General features: G+C 43.8%; 3 protein-coding genes across 3 annotated transcripts; 2 read left to right on the forward strand and 1 right to left on the reverse strand.

The window, feature by feature from the left end:
- Window positions 1–1,708: 1,708 nt before the first annotated feature.
- LOC1276487 (nurim homolog) lies at window positions 1,709–2,866 on the forward strand. The gene is made up of 2 exons (XM_315842.5): window positions 1,709–2,183; window positions 2,246–2,866. Exons 1-2 carry the CDS (start codon window positions 1,863–1,865, stop codon window positions 2,687–2,689), a joined length of 765 nt encoding a protein of 254 aa, XP_315842.3. The 5' UTR covers window positions 1,709–1,862; the 3' UTR covers window positions 2,690–2,866.
- Window positions 2,867–3,234: 368 nt separating this feature from the next.
- LOC3290062 (uncharacterized) lies at window positions 3,235–6,240 on the forward strand. Its single transcript, XM_556492.2, has 2 exons — window positions 3,235–3,614; window positions 3,687–6,240. The coding sequence occupies exons 1-2, from the start codon at window positions 3,477–3,479 to the stop codon at window positions 5,745–5,747; spliced, it is 2,199 nt and encodes a 732-aa protein (XP_556492.2). The 5' UTR covers window positions 3,235–3,476; the 3' UTR covers window positions 5,748–6,240.
- Window positions 5,798–7,325, reverse strand: LOC1276488 (uncharacterized). Its single transcript, XM_315843.5, has 4 exons — window positions 7,200–7,325; window positions 6,825–7,112; window positions 6,533–6,738; window positions 5,798–6,464 (listed from the first exon to the last, which is right to left on the reverse strand). The coding sequence occupies exons 2-4, from the start codon at window positions 7,013–7,015 to the stop codon at window positions 6,280–6,282; spliced, it is 582 nt and encodes a 193-aa protein (XP_315843.5). The 5' UTR covers window positions 7,016–7,112; window positions 7,200–7,325; the 3' UTR covers window positions 5,798–6,279.
- Window positions 7,326–18,531: the final 11,206 nt, after the last annotated feature.

Raw genomic sequence — 18,531 nt, forward strand, 5'->3', positions numbered from 1 at the left:
ATGCTGTTACCGGCACGGTGGGAGCTCGTCGGCTATGTAATGGCCACGCGGGAAAAATTAAATTAACGGTTAGAGGACTTGTTTTGAATATGAAGGATTGCGACCAATGATTGTGCGCTCAAGGATTTTGCACAGAAACTGATCTTTAAAACCAAGAACTTTGCAACAAGCCTTTTTGTGTGCAAGCATATTGCGACCGAGACTTTTGCGACCAAGAATTTTGCGACCAAGACTATGGCGAACACGACTCAAAGGTCCAATATTTTTGCAACCGACGTTTTGCGAACAAGACTTTTGCGACCAAGTTTTTTTCGACCAAGACTTTTGCGATCAATCAAAACGCAACCAAGGATTTTGTGACCAAGACTTTTGCGACCAATGCTTTTGCGACTAAGATAATTGCGACCAATACTTTTGCGACCAAGACTTTTGCGAGCGAGTCTTTTGCGAACAACACTTTTGTGACCAAAAACTCTGCGACCAAAAATATTCCGAACAAGACTTATGTGTCCAAAAACTCTGCGACCAAGAACCCAAATAGCCAGCTCGTACTTTATAGCTGATTTAGGGCTGTTTAACGAAAAATCGTTCCGATGTCGTACTTTGTGGCTGATTAAGAGATAGACGGTGTTTTGCGAAACTATGGAGCTTTTTAACAGGCACATGGTACTCTTTGGAACTTTGCAGCTGATTAGCACTATGTGTAGGGTTCATGATGGAACTTGAAGGCTTGTTAAGAAAGGGTACTGAACTTGGTAGAACTTTATAGCTTTTTAATGCATGACATCGATACAAGCTGGCTCTTGTCAAAGTGTCAAAGACGGACGCCGGCAATAATCTCATTACTGCTGCATAAGTTAGATTCGTTAATTGAAGAATGAATATTGAGTGAAGTAATTGTGAATTATCAGTAAATTGTGTAAAATTTTGTGTAATTCATCAATACAAAAGATTTAAAATGATACATATGTGTTTGAACGCAACAAATCTTGTTGTTTATTTCATCGATGACGCTTGCTTGAAAATAAAACACAAAGAAAAATAATCCCCAGTACCGTAGCATAAGGAAGCTGCTTAGGCGCTGTTTGAAAGACCCATGCTGTTTATCTTGATGCTGTTTAGCTACTGCAAAAGGCGAATTAGAGCAGCGATCTTTAGCGTACCAAAATGAGCTGCATAAGCAATTCTGGCTATTTGAGAATATTGCGACCAAGACTTATGCGAACAAAACCTTTGTGACTAAGGATTTTACTACCAGGATTTTTGGCGACCAAGAACCAATATTTATTCGACCAAGGACCAATATTTATACGACCAAGAATTTTTTGATCAGGATATTTGCAATCAAGATTTTGGGACCAAGATTTATGTGACTGAAGGATTTTGCGAACAAGAATTTCGCGACAAATAATTCCTACAAATTTTTATAGCCAACTCTGTCTAAAACATAACCTTGAGTGTTTGTACGGGCCTTAAATATATATCTTTACTTTTTTTTTATTTAATTCTATTTGAAATAATTTTTTAAATCTAAAATCATAAAGGACTTTCAAAGATTTGAAAAAAAGTGCTATAATGTTAGTTATCCATAAAGAACATAATTCTGTCAATTTCCTCTTTTAGATTATTCCCCTCGGGTGGTGGGATATTTTCAAAATATCCTCTTTTTATTGCTCTTTGGGTAGGCTGTCAGTTTTTTGGACAGACAATTTCCGTTTATACAAAAGGGGTTTATTTCTTCTTCCGTAGCGTTGTTGACATAAAAAAAGAAACAATTGCACCGTACGTAAACAACACGCTCGCTCACGTTAAACTCAGTAAAAAGGTGTTAAGAAAGCGGCCTTTAAATCGATCGCAGCAAAATGATATCGTTCAAGCAACTCGTTTGCTTCCTGCTCTCACTGCTCTCCTTCATGTCTGTGTTTTACTCCGTGGGCAAGCTGGGCATATTCCTGGCAACGCCCAGCCGCGCCCAACCGACGGCAACCCAAGCCTTCCCAGCGACCCGTGCCGAGCTGCGGGCCACACTTTTTCCTCTGTTTTTCAACACAATTTGGGTGGTTCTGTTCGTGTTGCAGCACAGTGGCATGCGGGCTGAGAGGGTGAAGCGGCTCTGGAAAGCGATCGGTCTTGAACTGGCCGAAAGAAGTCTGTACAACATTGCATCGTCCTACTGTTTGCTGGTGAGTATGTTTATGACGATGGACGGCTAGAACAACTAAATGAAAATTGTTCACAATTGCAGCTATTGTTGAAAAACTGGCAAACACCTTCGACGCAATATCGGCTGTGGTTCTTCGAGGTGGAAACGAACCGTACGCTTTGGTGGCTCCTGGTCGGATCGCACGTGCTCTCGTGGATTGTCGTGTACGGTGGCAGCTTGATGGTGGATTTGCCGGAGCTGATCGGGCTGAAGCACGTGTACTACGACATCAACGATTTGGCGCCCCCGATGTCGTACAAGTCGCGCGATCTGCAGGACTACTACAAGCGCTACCGCCATCCGTCGTTTGTGGCGCTGTCGGTTGTGCTGTGGTTCACCAACGGCATGACACTCGAGCGCTGCCTGCTTGCCGTCGTGTGGAGCGTTTACATGTACCTTGCCTGGAACACGACCGAGGCCGACCTGAAGTACCAGAAGCATCAGCTGGAGCGCAAACGTGCCGAGCTGGTTCGCGTAACCAAATAGACGGCCTCCCGATGAGGGTGTGGAATCGGTGCCTTGCTTTACGCAATTGAATGGCAGCATTAATGTGTCGTGTTCAAACTGACTGAACTAATTTATAGAACTAGATAGAATTTTGGAGTGTAGTGAACTCCCAACAGAAATGACTAATAAACTAACCAAAGCATTTAATAAAAGGAAGCATTTGGTGTGTATTGAATGAACATGAAGCGGCTAATTCGATACAAAGCAGAGCAGCGAATGGCGGCAAAAAGGGGCGGTGTTGTTGTCCAGGATAAAAGCGGCAAATTAAGATGAGAACGGTTTCTGGCTAGGATAAAAGCGGCCAGAACCTGTGGCGGCAAACAATCTAAAACAAATCCTGATTTACACTTGGTGTATTTTGTATGAAAGGTCACTTTTAGTAGAAGCATTTAACTTTTTAATGCATTTTTATGAAAATGTAAAATATAATTATGAGCTTTGAATTCAAAAATTCACAAAATCCGTTTGTACAGTGCCGGCAAATCTGTGCGCTACACTTGAAAACGTCAAATCGCTCGACGAAAACCGATCTGTCGTAAACATAAACAAATCTCCCCATCGCGAGCAAAACAGCTGTCGGCGGCAGGAGAATTCCCGCGTTTTAAAGAGACCGGAAAGGGAAGAAGGTGTGCCAGTGAAACGGTGAACAGATCCAATTTCACAATGCAGTGCTGAATTTAAGTTGCTTCTCCAATCAACTCAATTACGGTGGTACGGCACAGAGTTGACGCGGAACGAGCAACCCGTCCACCATCGGCACCGTTCAATGGTTCAACGCTGGAACGACTCCGGGCATCTGTATCTGGACGGTGCAGGGAAGCATTGTTTACACCGGGACGTAGTGTCCCGTCTTGCCATCCATCAGCTCGAAGCGGTCCGTTTTCTGTACGCGCAGCTACAAGAGGTAAACAACAATGGTCTTGCTTTCACATCAAAGTTCAATGACTCACGGCGTGTCTTTTCTTTCGCTCCGCAGTACACCGGAATATTCTTGAACGATGAATCAGGCCTCGGCAAGTGCTATCAGACGGTCGCCTTCCTGTCGGCCCTCCCGGTAGCGGGCGAGGATCGTTCGCTGATACTGTGCCCAACCCCGGACCGCATACACCACTGGACGTACCATCTGGATGCGCTGGCACCCTCGCTGCGCCCTAGCGTGCACCCGAAGTCTTATCTCGACGCGACGGCAGAACAGTCCGCCCTGCGGGGCACCGACTGGCAGTACGTGGTGGTGGACGAAACGCGCGAATTTATGACCGAACGGCAGCTGGAAACGCTGCGCTCGCTGGCCGTGAAACGGTACATCTTCGTCAGCTCCGTGGACCTGCTCGACCGGTTGGATGTGTTGCAAAGGCGGCTTGATTTCTGCTACCCGCGCGATACCTCCCACCTGAGAGCCGTGCTGGAGCAGCAGCAAAAGCGACGTACAAAGAGGGGCATATTTAAGGTGTACCTGTGCACGAGACGGTTCGTGTTGCGGAGACACGTGCGCAACTATCGTCGGCTGCTGCCACTCATCGGTAGGGAAACGTTTCTGGAACGCTTTGGTGTGTGGTGTGTGGCAAACAATGTGGAAACCATCGTGGAAGAGACACCACAGCTGAAACCCGCAGCCGAACGCATCGAACCAACGCGCGCAAACGAAGAAGATCTCCTGACAGTTTCACCGCTTACCCGAGCAATGACACCGGAAGCGGTCACAGTGAATTCAGCGCGTACGAACGAAGAAGATCTGCTGGCAGTTCCACTGCTAACCCGAGCGATGGCATCGGAAACCACAGCCGATCACAGTCCGGTGGGGGAGAATGAGGCGGTCCCAATCCACTTTGCCGGCAGCGAACCACTGTTTGAGCCGAACGAAACCAACACAGAACTGATGCCGGTGTTGCGCGTCGACTCGGACACACCCTCGGAAGGGAACTCTACCATCCCGGAGACGGCACCCGATTCCGAGGGTTACTTGCAGTTCGGGCAGGAGCTGTCCAGCAATGGGTTGGCATCGTCCCAGCGCTCCCAGCCAGCCGCATTCGCGACCGAACGGTACCGATTCCCGTTCGAAAAGTTCCTCCGCAGCCAGCAGGGAGCGATTCGCTCGTCCAGCTCATCCGTTAGCGTCGAAAGCATACCGAACGGGCAGCCACAGCAGCAGCAACCGATCGTGATCAGCTCGTCCGATTCACCGCCGCGTGCCAAATCGCCCCCGCTGTTCGAAGATTCCGATCACGACACGCGATCGCTCCACTCGGACACTGCCTTCTCCGACGATGACGACCTGTCGCTGATGGAACTGTTGGCAAACTCGCGCTCATCGGCACCGCTCGGGAAGTCGGGGCGACCCCCATCGCCTAGTATCGCCCTGCGAAGACCATCCTCCTTCAGTACGCCCATAACGAAGCTAATGTTTGGGCAGCTGGCAGACGGGCAAAGCTCACAGCCGGACGGAACGGGCAATCTCTCCTCGATGGACATTTTTGCGGAATCGATCGTACAGGCGGAGGGAGAAAATGTGTTTGAAATAACGAAAAACAATGCCTTTCCCAATCGGATCGTGGTGCGCGGGGAGGAGGAAGGGGTGCCCTCGCTAACGCTGGTGGATGATTCCAGCGACGATGATGATGTGCAGATTGTGGAGGAAAGCTGCGAGCGTGTCATTAGTCTGACGGAGGAACCGGTCGGCACACCGACCAGGGCGGACAAGCTGAACCGTGCCGTGGTGTGCCAAACGACACCGCCGAGTGGGAAAGGAGCCGCTGGGGCGAATTCAGCGCTCTCACCCGGTCGGGGATGGTTGGGCAAACGGCTACAAACGTCAGCGTCGGTTTCGCCGGCCAGTGGGAAGAACACACCCACCACAAGCCGATCGACACCGAAGGGTGGGAGTGCTGGGAGCAGCTGCTCCAAACCGTTAGCTCACATTGTAAGGGATGCGAAGCGGAGGAAAAAGTTGGACGAACTGTTTCAAATTGTCGACGATAAGCCGGAGGGCGGTAGGCGCAGTAGCCGGCGAATGCGAGGATCGAGGGGAGGATCGCGATGAGTTTAGAGTTCGGATGTGTTGTGTTTCAACGCTTCTTTCGCATGACGGAATACATCCTAAATTACGTTTATTGTAGTGTCCAGCATTGTGGGACAAGAAGTTCGTTTGAAGTTTTCAATTCAAGGCTACAAAGTCTTACAGTTTTACCTCGATTAGTTCATATTTTGATCTTTCTTGATTGTAATTAGGTTTTAGAAATAGATAGAAACGGATATTTAGGCGCAAGTTTGACCTTCTTCATCTTGGTAAAGAAAACAAATAGTTAGAAATATCCTAATCGAACGATGGAAGAGGTGTTAGAAAGGATAGATCTTCAAATTGTAGTTTTTAAGCCTTTTTGCAATGATTTATTCTTTGTACGGGCAAGAACACACTAAATAAGTTTACAAGCTTGTTTAATAAGCACCTCAAAAAAGTCGCTTAGCACAGTTGACCACGTATACGCGCGCAGTCTTATCTAAGTCTTATTAAAAATCTTATCTCTACTGTTTAATCGCTCAATGTAAAGTCGTATTTCCACCCTACCGACCGATCACTTTCCGAACGCTTTCTGCTTGAACTGTAACCGCAGGTTCTCCATGATGGCTTGCCGCTGAAACTCCACCTCGCGGCGACAGAACCGGCCGAAGAAAAAGGGACACTGGTAGCGTACCGTTTCCTCGCAGTACGTATCCTCCTGGTGGATGCGCGATATCTTAAACTCGCCTTTCGCGTTCACTGCAATGGTGGGGAAGGAAAATAGATATAAGAAGAATGATCCTTTTTTAACTAAATGAATAACTTACAGCAGAAAAGGCCAAACAGAAAGCATGTCCGATGCGTGGAGGCAACGGAATAGTGTCCACCTTCCGATTCGGGCAGCTTCCGGACGGAGTAGTGCCCGATCGCCGTGTTGAACGTGTGCGGCCAGTGCGATAACCGCTCGTCGTACTCGACTGTATATTTCCAATGCTCAAAGTTACCGTGATCGGCCAGAATGCGGAAGTTTAGTCTAGCAAACGGGATGATAAAAAACACACACACCACCATTAATGCGAACATTTCTTCCCTTTAAATCCATCGTTGTTCGATACGTACATGGTTGGGTTGAGCTTCTTCATGCGGCTAAAGTCAGCCACAAACTCCCACACGTCTTCCGGCTTGGTACGCGGGATGATCGTACTGATCTGGTACGGCTGGTACGAGGCGGACAGGAAGTAGTACACCACGAGCACGATCGTGATCGTGACGAAGACACGCCGCTTTGCCCAACGTACCGCGATCGACATCTTGATGAAGTTGCTGCTTGTCGATCGAACTACCCTGCGCGCATACGAGGGTTGCGATAAAAAGGCGTCCGCTATCCCGGTCGGTCCGTCGGTTGGGCTGGAAGTGAACGAAACACAAGCGTATGCGTGTTTAAAAATGGAAACAACATTCGTTTCGCATATGGATATGGCTTTTCTTGCTTACATTAGTGCCGGGCATAGGCGGCAGCAGCAGCAGCAGCTCTCTAGCGCTCTTTATCTTGGCCGCACTCTCCGGATGCTGCTGTGAGTGGTGAACATGTGTTCGTGCATGTGTGTATGTGTGTGTGTTTTAGGGTTGTTTCGAAGAACGATAAACAATTTATTACAGTGAGTGCCGTTGTTTTGCGATTGAGCTTATTTAAAACAATTTTCGATAAAATAACAGAAATGTGATAAAAATGTAAAAAGTTATTCAAACTTGAAAACATGTTGTTTGCTAGTTTTAAAACTTTTAATTTTAATTTAAACTTATTCATTATTATGTTGAATAAGATGACTCAAAATTTATCTTTGTTAGTATTTTATTGTTTTCTTTATCATTGAAGTAATTTTCTAAGGTCCGAAAATACTTCGTTGACTAAATTATTAAAATTATAAATGTATAAAATATAAATAAATAAATGTATAGAATATAAATAAAAATTTAATATAAATGGAAATAAATAATATGCTATAAATAAAATTTGTCGGTGACTGTATACTATAACGGCGAACAATAGCGCTGCTTCATGTTAGCTGGGAAAACACACAGAACATCGCATACAAAACAAAAACATCGCATCGCTTGAGAGATTGCTACAGTGCGGCGAATATTTTTGAAACAGCTAAATTCCGATTAATGTGCAGCATGAGCTTCAAAGTGATCTCAGTTGATACATTTGCTATATAAATCAAACCGCATAATTAATTTACACTTTTTTCAACTTACTATTGAATAATCTGTCACCGCGCGGCTACATGAGGTGAAATATATAGCGAAATGAACTATTTGACAGGCGAAATATCTCACAGGTACAGCAAAAGGGTTGGGGGAGACACAACATTCGCTTTCGAAATTCACTTAAAAATAATATCTTCTTAAGCAGAACATTCCCTAATTGGAAGAAATTGTGAACTGTTGACTAAAAATTGACGAAGTACTGGATATTGAAGTTATTCAATGGATTTAGTTACGATTTTGTGCACGTTATTTGTTTACATTGCACATCAGCTGGTTGCTGTGATGCATTATCTGTCAGATATTTCGCCTGTCAAATAGTTCATTTCGCTGTATATTTCACCTCATGTAGCCGCGCGGTCAGAATTATTCTTTGGCTCAACAACCAAGGTCGGTCAAGTCCTGCCTGTAACACTTCTGGGGTTGGCTTTCAGTGACTTATGGATTACCCCCCATAGCAGGACAGATAGTCAGTTCTACGTATGGCGGCACGGTCCATTTGGGGCTTGATCCCATGACGGGCATGTTGTTAAGTCGTACGAGTTGACGGAATTAGAATTACGGAGGGATAAAATGAATTCATTAATATTTATACTTTAAACATTTTAAACTTTAAACTGCTGCTCGGAATGATTTACCAACAAACATGATAACGAGATCAGTTCAGCAGGATCGAAATAGGTACTGTATTGGTTCCTGGAGCACCTGTCCCGGGCTGCTCGATTCATGGGCGCGACAGATACAAGAGCAATGTTTGGACAGGAAAAAAAGCAAGAAGGATCAGGTTTGGGCACGGTATCATTTCCAGGAATGGTATTAAGTCAGGAAATGTTTCAGGATCGATAAGAGGATAGTATCGATTATTTTATGTTTTGATGCAAACTGTCACCCGCTGCGGGTGTCAAATTCCATAAATTTTCAAAAAACGCACGCACGCCCGCATCAGCGATTACCGCTGCCTTAGGGCGCATCGCTAAGTGCGGCGTGGTAGTGTGCGTGAGCGCAGTGTCGATCCCTGGATGTCGACCAGCAGCAGCGCAACTGCTACGGCGAATCCAAGGCTCGGCACGTCTATCCACAAAATTTCCTAGAATTGGTATAGTATGGATTGACATGGCTTAAGGATCAGTTCATGGACGGAAATGGATTCGAGATCAGTTTAGAGATCGCATCGAGTTCAGAATCAGTCTCACAACCAATATGGGTTTAAGTTTAATTCAGTTTTTTAAAATATCCCTTGCCTACTCATTGTAGTATACCCAGAAAGTTTGTTGCAAAGCCCTGTTGCCTACTGGGTCAAATTAACCAGCAATAACTACCCAAGTGACATTTGCTCGAAATTATTTCCCATATCTGCTCGATTAGTACTCGATACGCCTAAAATTGTGAATTTGTGTGTGGTCAAGTGAGTTGAAAGTGCCAAGATTTGGTGATTTCGTAAATTAGACTTTCTTCTATCGATGGACTATGCCGTTGAGCTCATTTTACATTCATAGCTCTGATTTTTTATTAAAAACAAAAGCGAATTTTGTGTGACGTTATTTTATAAAAAATCGATATAATTTAAGTATAAAATGGCTACATGACCAACCATAACGATGGGAAACATCATTTCCGATGGAATTTGGAAGAAAGCAACGAAAAAACCGCATCACAGTTGATTTTAAAGGCCTTTTTCTAAATTCCCTTAAACTGGTGCAGTTTAAGGGAATTTGCTCGAATTCCCGATTATTCGTGCTCGAAAATGTCAATTGGGTAAATACAGTGGAGCGCCGTTTATCCGGGCTTCTTGGGACTGGACCTCGCCCGGATATGCGAATAACACGGATAATGAGTCAAATGATATATGTTAACACCAATTACTGATTAACGTTTGGAAAATTATCTTATTTTTTGATAAAAATAATCCAGCTTTTATCAACTTCATCTTTTTCCAATGAGAATATTTGAAATTTGCCATGAATTATAGCGTTTTTTGTGATTAAAATGTGCTCTTATAACCGCTTTTTCAAATATACTCCTCATAACGCAATGTCACCTTTGTATTGAACTGTCATTTCTCAATAGCACGGATTAACGGACAGCCGGATAAAAGATACCCGGATAAACGGCGCTCCACTGTATTACAAAACATCATGTAGCATACTTTTAGGCGCGTATTAAAACCAAAAGAGGATTCCAATGCTACAAAATGTTATAAAAACAAATGTATTCTTCCAAAGCGATCTGGTTGAATTGCAATTATGACTGTTTATTTATCACTTGCGTTATAAAGTACGATTTTTTTAATTTACCGGAATATTTGAGTTACGCTGACGTCATCCGAATACAGCAATCCCGTGTCTCGGGAATAGAGTACTGCAATAAACTACTTGCTTCATTTAAATGTTACCTTCAACATGGCGAAAAGCACTATTCGGCTTCATACACTCACAGGTCTCACAATTTGCTATCCTATTATTTTTATTTCCAAACCACAAAACACTACACGATGCTGGCACTGTCCCGTTGATATCCGCTTCCGAGCCACGGATGTCCAGTCACAACTCTTGAGTAGCTAAACCAGCACAGGACAAGAATTGCGTTTGGACAATCAGAGCTAGAAATTGTTGATGATGCCTGGGTTTCTTCTTCTTCTTCTTCTTCCTGTTTCATTCTTCACGATTACTTAAATGCACCCGATTAACGGTCCAACAGCGGGAGGCGCACACACACACGAGCACTCTGTACATTTTAACACACTATTTTGCTGACAATTCGCTGGTTTTGATTATGAAAAACTCCACACGAAGAAACCCATAAAAACCAATCCAATTTACCCGAGAGGCCAAAGGGACGGCCATGCCCATCGAGTCAGCTGAAAATCCGGCTCGGTCGTAAAAATGTGAAGCACCGGCAAAAATACAAGCAAAAAAAAAGACCAAGCCAACAGAAGTACCGCAGCATTATCGTTAAACTGACCCCTCCTCCCTGGAGGGGGTCCGTTTTAGTGAAGAAACTCTGTGCGATCCGGCATGGCAGCGGCCATAAACGCAATCCGCTTTACGGTGAGAGAAGCGCTGGTTTTTCGTTGCGTTTCGGTGTTTATTTTATGTTGCCCCGGCAATCCGACGTGGATGCGATTGTCATCGGCGATGAAATGGAAATCCCAGCCAAAATGGTCCAAAATGGAAGCCGGTCTTTTGAGTTTTCAAAAGCGAAAAGCGATCAAAAGCGTGTGGTGGCACCGGTGAGACGGTTGAACTGGAAATGTAAAGGGGACAAAATAGATTAAAACAAAGCCAGAATCAGTAGACAGGTAAGTTGGGCAAAAAGTCACTCCGGAACAACTCGTTTATCAGCCCATTACAATGTAGCTCGATGTGGTCACATAGCGGTTTGTCATGAACAATCTTCAAAAGAGGGAAAACAAAGCACAAATGACAGGGTTTTCATCAACGTGCGTTGGACAGTTAGCTACCGATTTTGTAAACCTTGGCGTATCAGATTCCCTAAACGAGGACGATTTGATTGCTTTTTCAGCGTTGAGCGAAAGTTGTCCACCTTTTACCCTGTGAAAAAGAAAGAAAAAAAAAGAGTCATGGAAAGCTAGCCACACACTTTGATCTTTGTTCTGGGCGATGTTTTTCACCCGTTGAAATAGAGTTTCCATTTTAATAGACACGGGTAACGGAAAAAGGCAAGATTGGAAGCGTTTCTTTATTTTAAAATTTCACCTTCACTTGCAGACAGTGGAGAGGTGATTAATTAAAATTAATTGCAAACTACGCCAAACTGGGAAGTACTCGGACAAAATTAGAACTTTGCTACGAGAAATTGTGCACCATCTTACATGGTGGCTTCGTGGAGAGAGAAGAATCTATGATTATTAGTGTTTGCAAGCATTTCATTACTGTTTTATTATGGAAGTGATGCGGATGAGATGTTTATTGCACAGATTGCAATTAATTTTTAATCATTATGACACAAACATATGTTTGACAGACAGTACTTGGACAAGATTTTGTTTGATTGTTGTTCTTTGATGTCCCGTCAAGCGCCTATGAGTATGCAAAATGAATGTTTGATATCTATATGCATTCGTGTGATGCGGTTTAATAGCTGTAAGTGCTATTTTTATGATTAATTAACAAACTGATGAGGTGCATGAAATACACTTCGGAAAACCTTCTATACGAAACCCTATTACAAGCAAAAATATAACACGAACTGTAGAAAACAAATATATTGCATATATTTAGGCGTGACTCATCTTATTAATTTTGAACTGTCCCTTAAACGGGTATTTTTTAACATATGGTATATTGTAGCATAAAAGTGTATCTTTTCACTGTTGTGATATTGAATTATATTTTAAACATTCAACCATGAGCATGCATTTCAATAATACAGCTCAACGCGATAGGAAAACAGCCAGCAAAATATCGTATTGCCATCCGTCCGCTCGACCCACTTCCTGGGACTGGGTCGAAACCGGAAAAGCAAACCTCCCGCTCCCTTCGATTTGTGATCATGGAAAGTCAAAAATTGTTCGCAATCTGTTATGTATTCGAAAGGGAACGAAACATCGAGCGGAGAGGCAACACAAAGGCAACACCATCCAGCCAGCCGCTCGACTCAACCGAATGTTCTGTTGTTTGCTACTGTTTTGCATTGTTTGCTTCTAAAATCAACACACTTCCTACCGTTCCGCGGCTGAAAGCCTGGGGGGAGGAATGAAATGAGCCAAGAAGCTGGTTATGCAACGGTGGGTGGAACTTGGCCAAAAGAGGCGTGCAAACAAAAATTTTAAAATGTTTATCCAGCGTATTAGTCTACGTTGTTATTCTATTCCTGTTTTTTTTTGTTGCTTAGTCCCTGATGCCCCAGGCTGATCGCACGTGTGTGAGCAACAGAATGCAGCATTGGGTAACGCGATCTTTGGCGGAATGTAGATTGGATGCAAAAGGGAACAAACAATGATGTGTATTGTTTTTTTTTCGTTCCGCTGGGCTATCCCACAAGACTGAAGCTTGACCGTCGCGATTGTCATGTGTGCACGTGTCCGTCTGGATTTTGTTTGGTATGAAAATAATACCCGAGATAACAGAGGGACAACAGTAAGGAGATATAAATACTTTCCCCCAAGTGCTATTTACCGTTCGATTTGTTTATAAAAAGAGGATAAAGAATGGGAATACTAAAAGATTTCGATGGAAATATGGTTCGCATCACATTTTTGTGTTAAGAAGCGCCTAAATGTATGTAAAATATGTTTAACCATGTTTTTTTATCAAACAGAAAATAATATTGAAATGTGTTGCATACTTTTAGGCGTTCTGTATTCTTCTAAACACCATGAAAAGATGAAACATAGAATCGAACCAAATTGTTTAAACCGATTGTGCAATGCTTTTCCAGACACTTTCCATCGGTCATCGTATGATCCGTTTCTATCTTCCTACTTTTTCATTAACAGTTGTTTGATTTTAATTTAGGCGACATTGCATACAGTAAGGCGCTCCCTTGCGCTGCTGGCCGGACCATTGTTTACTTATGCGGCTTTTCACCGACCGACAACTGTGCAAGGCGAGTGTACATGTGGCGTGTGTTCATACGATTGTGGCTTACAGCAGTTGGCATTGCTAGGGGCAACGCAAGGGCTAACGTTGTGCAACAGCAGCACACACACCTTGCCCTCTGCTTTCCACTGCCGCACGCAATGGGACTCGCCCCACGATGATGTACCAGCCACAGCTACATCCGGGCCCGGATTTACAGTCCCACGGCATTGCTTTTGTTGTAATGTCGGTGCAAATGGTCGTTGCCGAGACGCCCGTCCGTGCCCGGGTACGAGATTAATTGAAGCGAGAGAGTTTGCAAAATACGAATACGTCCGTACGTACGTATAGGTACCTGGTTCTGTTCTGGTACCGGGGAGAAGCCCGATGCACGGGTATCGGGAAAATCTACTCTCGCTTTGTTTTGTGCGTGTGTGGGCGTGAAGTTTATTGAAAATTACGACATTTCTTCGTGCACAGCTGCCTGGCTTGCGGATCCACAAAACCTGACAACGTGACGATGATGTTGCCCGTGACATGAAAAGGGAATGTTAACTCGCTCGGTCCTCGGGCCGGGAGCCTAACCGTTCGCCACGAGACGGAGACTAATTGTGCATTTGTGGTGCAGTTTGCCGGTGGGTGCCGGGAGCGGCCGCACTAGCGCACTGGTTGGTAAGTTAGCGTTCGTTACTTCGGTTACATAAGTTTTCATTTTATTTCCATCATTCCTCTGATTATATTGTTTGCCCCTTTGACTAGGGTGCCATTTGGATTTGGATTCAGTAGTTTCAACGTTGTTTGTGGTTTGCAATGGATAGAGCAGTAGTGGAGAATGGGACAGATATTAGGTAAGAATTGTTGCAGTCGAATGGGGTGGATGTAGTTCACTCAACATTTGTGAAGCTCAGTAAAAACGCCTAAGAGTATGCAATCGTTTATTGCTTAAATCATATTTATAATTATTTTCCCTAATTCAGTAAACTAATCCGACCGTTAGAATAAAATATATAACTTCAGGCGTACACAAAATACACTATGATTGCATACCTTTAGGCGGTACTAATCGAGAAAACTTACTAGCAGTCTGCTGTAAAAATACTCATTAATTAGTGTGTTAAGCTGTAGTCTAAAACAGTCCCGCAACGAGATTAAAACAAACTCGCCCGATTTCCAATCGATATTCATCCCATAGTCCTGCGATCTATTTCTGTTCACGTTTCGATTTACCTCCCTGGCGCGGCTGGAAAACTTTTCCAATGATTGTGTGTTTGCGCGTCTGCCACGATTGGCTGGTATCGACTTGCATGTTAATTAATTTCTTACGCACCAAAGCAAATTACAGCCCGTCCAGACGACAGCGTCAAGGCGACGATCACGTCAAGGTTGTTTCGCATCAATGTCTACAGAGCTTCGGGGTGCTTGTGCTTCACAGGACTCCGTTGCTTCCAGGAGTCCTTCGGGGGATCGATTCCATTTGCTGCTGGAAGCTGCCGCACAAGAAGCTTGTTGAGATTTAATTTAAGTCGGTCGGTCGCAGCTATTTCTGCTTCAGCCATTTTCGCTCCCGGGAGGGTGGCGCACATACTTCGGGGCGGTATTTCAACCACTTTGCCATTTGGTTGCAGTCGGCGCGTCACAAGCGGAGGGAGGACGCGGGTGGTGTGTTTTTGTTCTCCTTTTCATCCGTAGTAATTAATTTCCAACTATTTGTGCTGCAATGAAAATGAAAAATTAAATTAAAATTTAATTGCTTTCTCTCTCTCTCGTTATCGTACTCTTTCTCTCCTTCTTCCAATTATACTATGTAGCGGAATTCGGGGCAAGTGTGCCATACGGGGCAAGAGTGCCACCAAGCATTTTTACTTGAAAACTTTAGTTTAATGATCAATTTTGTATACAGTTGGTTGCTTTCTAATGACTAGGTGTACTGAGCCGAATTTCATATAGATCAATCGATATTTCCCATTGTTTCGAACTGATTTATGTTGAGTTTCAAAATTGAGCAGAATATTATAATTTTTTAATCCAATCAAATAAGCTCTCAAAAATCATGCGAACAATCAACCGAGAAAATATTTACACCACCGTATAGCTGAGAAAACGTGAAATTTTTTGTGGGGTTAGTTGAAAAAAACTTTCTTTTTGTTACTGAAAAATTCAATTTCAAAAAAGTTACAACTTTTGGGGCAAAAGAGCCATCTCTATTTGGGGCAAGTGTGCCACCATCTTTCATAGGCGCGAGCTGTCAAAAATGTTAACATTGTTGTAGCGTTCAGCGGTATGGTGCGCTTTTACGAGCGGATTCTACTCCGGAAAAACAGACCAGCAACAACCCATATTGCGATACAGTTTGTGATGAAAAGGGGTTTATTGGTGACTAAATACATGTAGGAATACATACACTAGTGGTACAAACGTAATAATTTCCAATTATCTAAGAAATACGGTTATTTTAACCAGGTGGCCGTCTTGCCCCATACGAGTGGCACTCTTGCCCCATAGCCCAAAAAACAACGTCTTTTTGGACCCTTTTTAAAACGCTTCAAAAACTGTTTTGTTTGCACTTTTTTCAAGCGAAATTCAGTTATAAGTGAGGAAATAGATGTTAAATGGTTATGAGATTTAAATCGGCTTTTGAAAAACATGTTTTAGTGAGTTATAACTTGAAATGCTTAAGGTGGCACACTTGCCCCAAGTTCCGCTACTGTGCTTCTGTGTATATGTCTTGCGAAACACGATTGTAATATTGCAAGCATTGCTCCTAGGCTGCTGCCATAGATATTCCACTCCGAGCCACACAAATCGGGGGGAAAATGTTTCCGTTTTGTTCGGTCGGTAGCGTTTGACGAGTGCTTCGTTTTGTGCTAGCCTGTGTTTGTAAGCTGAAGCGTTATAGCTGGACACAGTTGCAGCACCTTCGGGTTGGCCGTTTGTCTAATTGTTTGACTGCAAGCAAAAACCGAGCTGAACCATGAAGCACGTTGATGAGGTTCGGAAAATGTAATCATCAGCCCGTTTACGCGACACTTTGGCATAGCATTCCTGGTCGGACAGGCAGGTTGGCAATGGTTATTGCATTTTTGCCATCTTACGCAGACAGTCTCAGCGAACGAGAACGTGTAATTTCCACAACACAACCCTAAATGCACTCTACCCGGTGCAATTGGGATGTATTTTTTCCACGTCGGGATAGGAAGCTCGCGCCCAGCGGTGGGAAGGAAAATAGCAATAAAAAGCAGGAAGGGTGAGTTTTTGTTTTCCACTGGCCTCCCGGTTGGCGAATGTGCACATCATTGTCGAAACAGCCACACTATCTGGCGTGCGAAAAAGTGCTCCACCCCCACACACACGTACTGAGCTTGAATTTGGTTGGATTTGGTGGGCCAAGTCCCCACGCTGAGCAAACTTTTTTTCGCCCCACCCCCCCTCACAAAAAACGAATCCCCCAAAGATGGCAGAACGTGACGGGAAATGACACGTTCAACTTTTGCAATTATTTATGCAGCGTTCATTTTTTTTTCGTTCGTTTGCTGCAGGCTGCTACCATCAAACCCCAGCGCTCGTTTTTTCCCGCCTGCCGGTACTGCCGTGTTTGGTGCACTTTCCAAACCTTGCCTCATTTTAGGTCCCAAAGAGCACATACAGAAACCGGTATGAAAGGGTGGTCCGCCTCTTCGTACCCTTTCCCACACACACACGCGTGGCGTGGATGTGCATTCGATGGGGTAGCATTCGTGAATTGGGCAAATATTGTTCCCCTCCTTTCTCTTACTCACTATTACTCTCTCTCTCTCTCTGCGGCGGGAAAGTTTCGTGCTTCGATTGTTCCTGTCGGTGTCGTTTGATTTGATGGTGTTTTGTATGGATGTGGCATGATGCCGGTGGCTTCATTATGGCAGCTCGTTTATGTAGCCCAGGACCCAGCAGGCAGGCAGGCAGGCAGGAGGTCCACTTTTTGGCAGTGTGAGTGCTGTTTACGTACTCGGTCCATGGAGCAGCAGCAAGGCGGGGGTATTAAATTTAAGCAACTACGAAAGACAAACGTAGCCATGTTGCTGGCTATAGTTAGGTGCATAGTTGACTGCGGTCGTAAAGACTTTATTCAGGATTCATTGCATTTCGATGATCCAAAGTTTATAAAAGATCTGCGTTAAGCAACACTATTGTGGGATGTTTCTGATTGTCTTAATTATTTAAAATAAAATTTAGTATTTATAGATGAAATATATCTATTTGACTAAATTATCTAATTATCAGTGAGTTGGTATGAAAATAGTAAGAAGTGATTTTTTTGTTTTTTTTCAGACATTTGATGTCTGAATGTCTATGTCTATTTTCCTCAGAATCACTCGTCAAATTACTCCAAATTTTAGTCTAAAAATGTATATAAATGCAGATTTCATGTGTTTTCGTAAAGGTTAACTAGCGTATAGGTACTGGCGTAGTAACACTAGAGGAGGCCCTAAGCGATGTCACGAATGCAGGCCTGGTTGAAGCGTCGAACAGCGGATGGAATCAAAACTCTCAACCAGAGAAGCATTGAGTAGCCATTTTACTTGTGAGCGGGGGTGTGGGTTCCATTTTCAGGGCCGCTTCAGATTATGGGGCCCCACGCGGCCGCTTAGTTTGCTTAGTGCTTGATCCGCCGCTGCGTATAGGTTAAATTTAACTATTCAAGAACAAAGTATTCTATCACAAAGGATTAAAAAAAAAGAATACAGAAGACCAAGAAAGGGATAAAGTATCAAGTGGAGTTTTTCAATAAAGGATTACCTAAAACCAATGTTTAAAAATGTATTAAGTAGTCTCATTTCAAGCTAGAAGAAATGAATGAGCTTCATAAATGAATGGATGAGGCTCTCGGGACTGATTTGATCAGTTTTCCAAATTATTCATTATTTGCAGAACTTAAGGCACAATCAGAAACCATCGATGATTTACAGAGTTCAACTACACAGTGTAGTTTTAACGGACTACAACCACGTGTACACTGCAGTTCTTTGAGTCCTGTGATCTCC

Source organism: Anopheles gambiae, chromosome 2 (assembly GCF_943734735.2).
Source record: "Anopheles gambiae chromosome 2, idAnoGambNW_F1_1, whole genome shotgun sequence".
In the NCBI taxonomy this organism is placed as follows: Eukaryota; Metazoa; Arthropoda; class Insecta; order Diptera; family Culicidae; genus Anopheles; species Anopheles gambiae.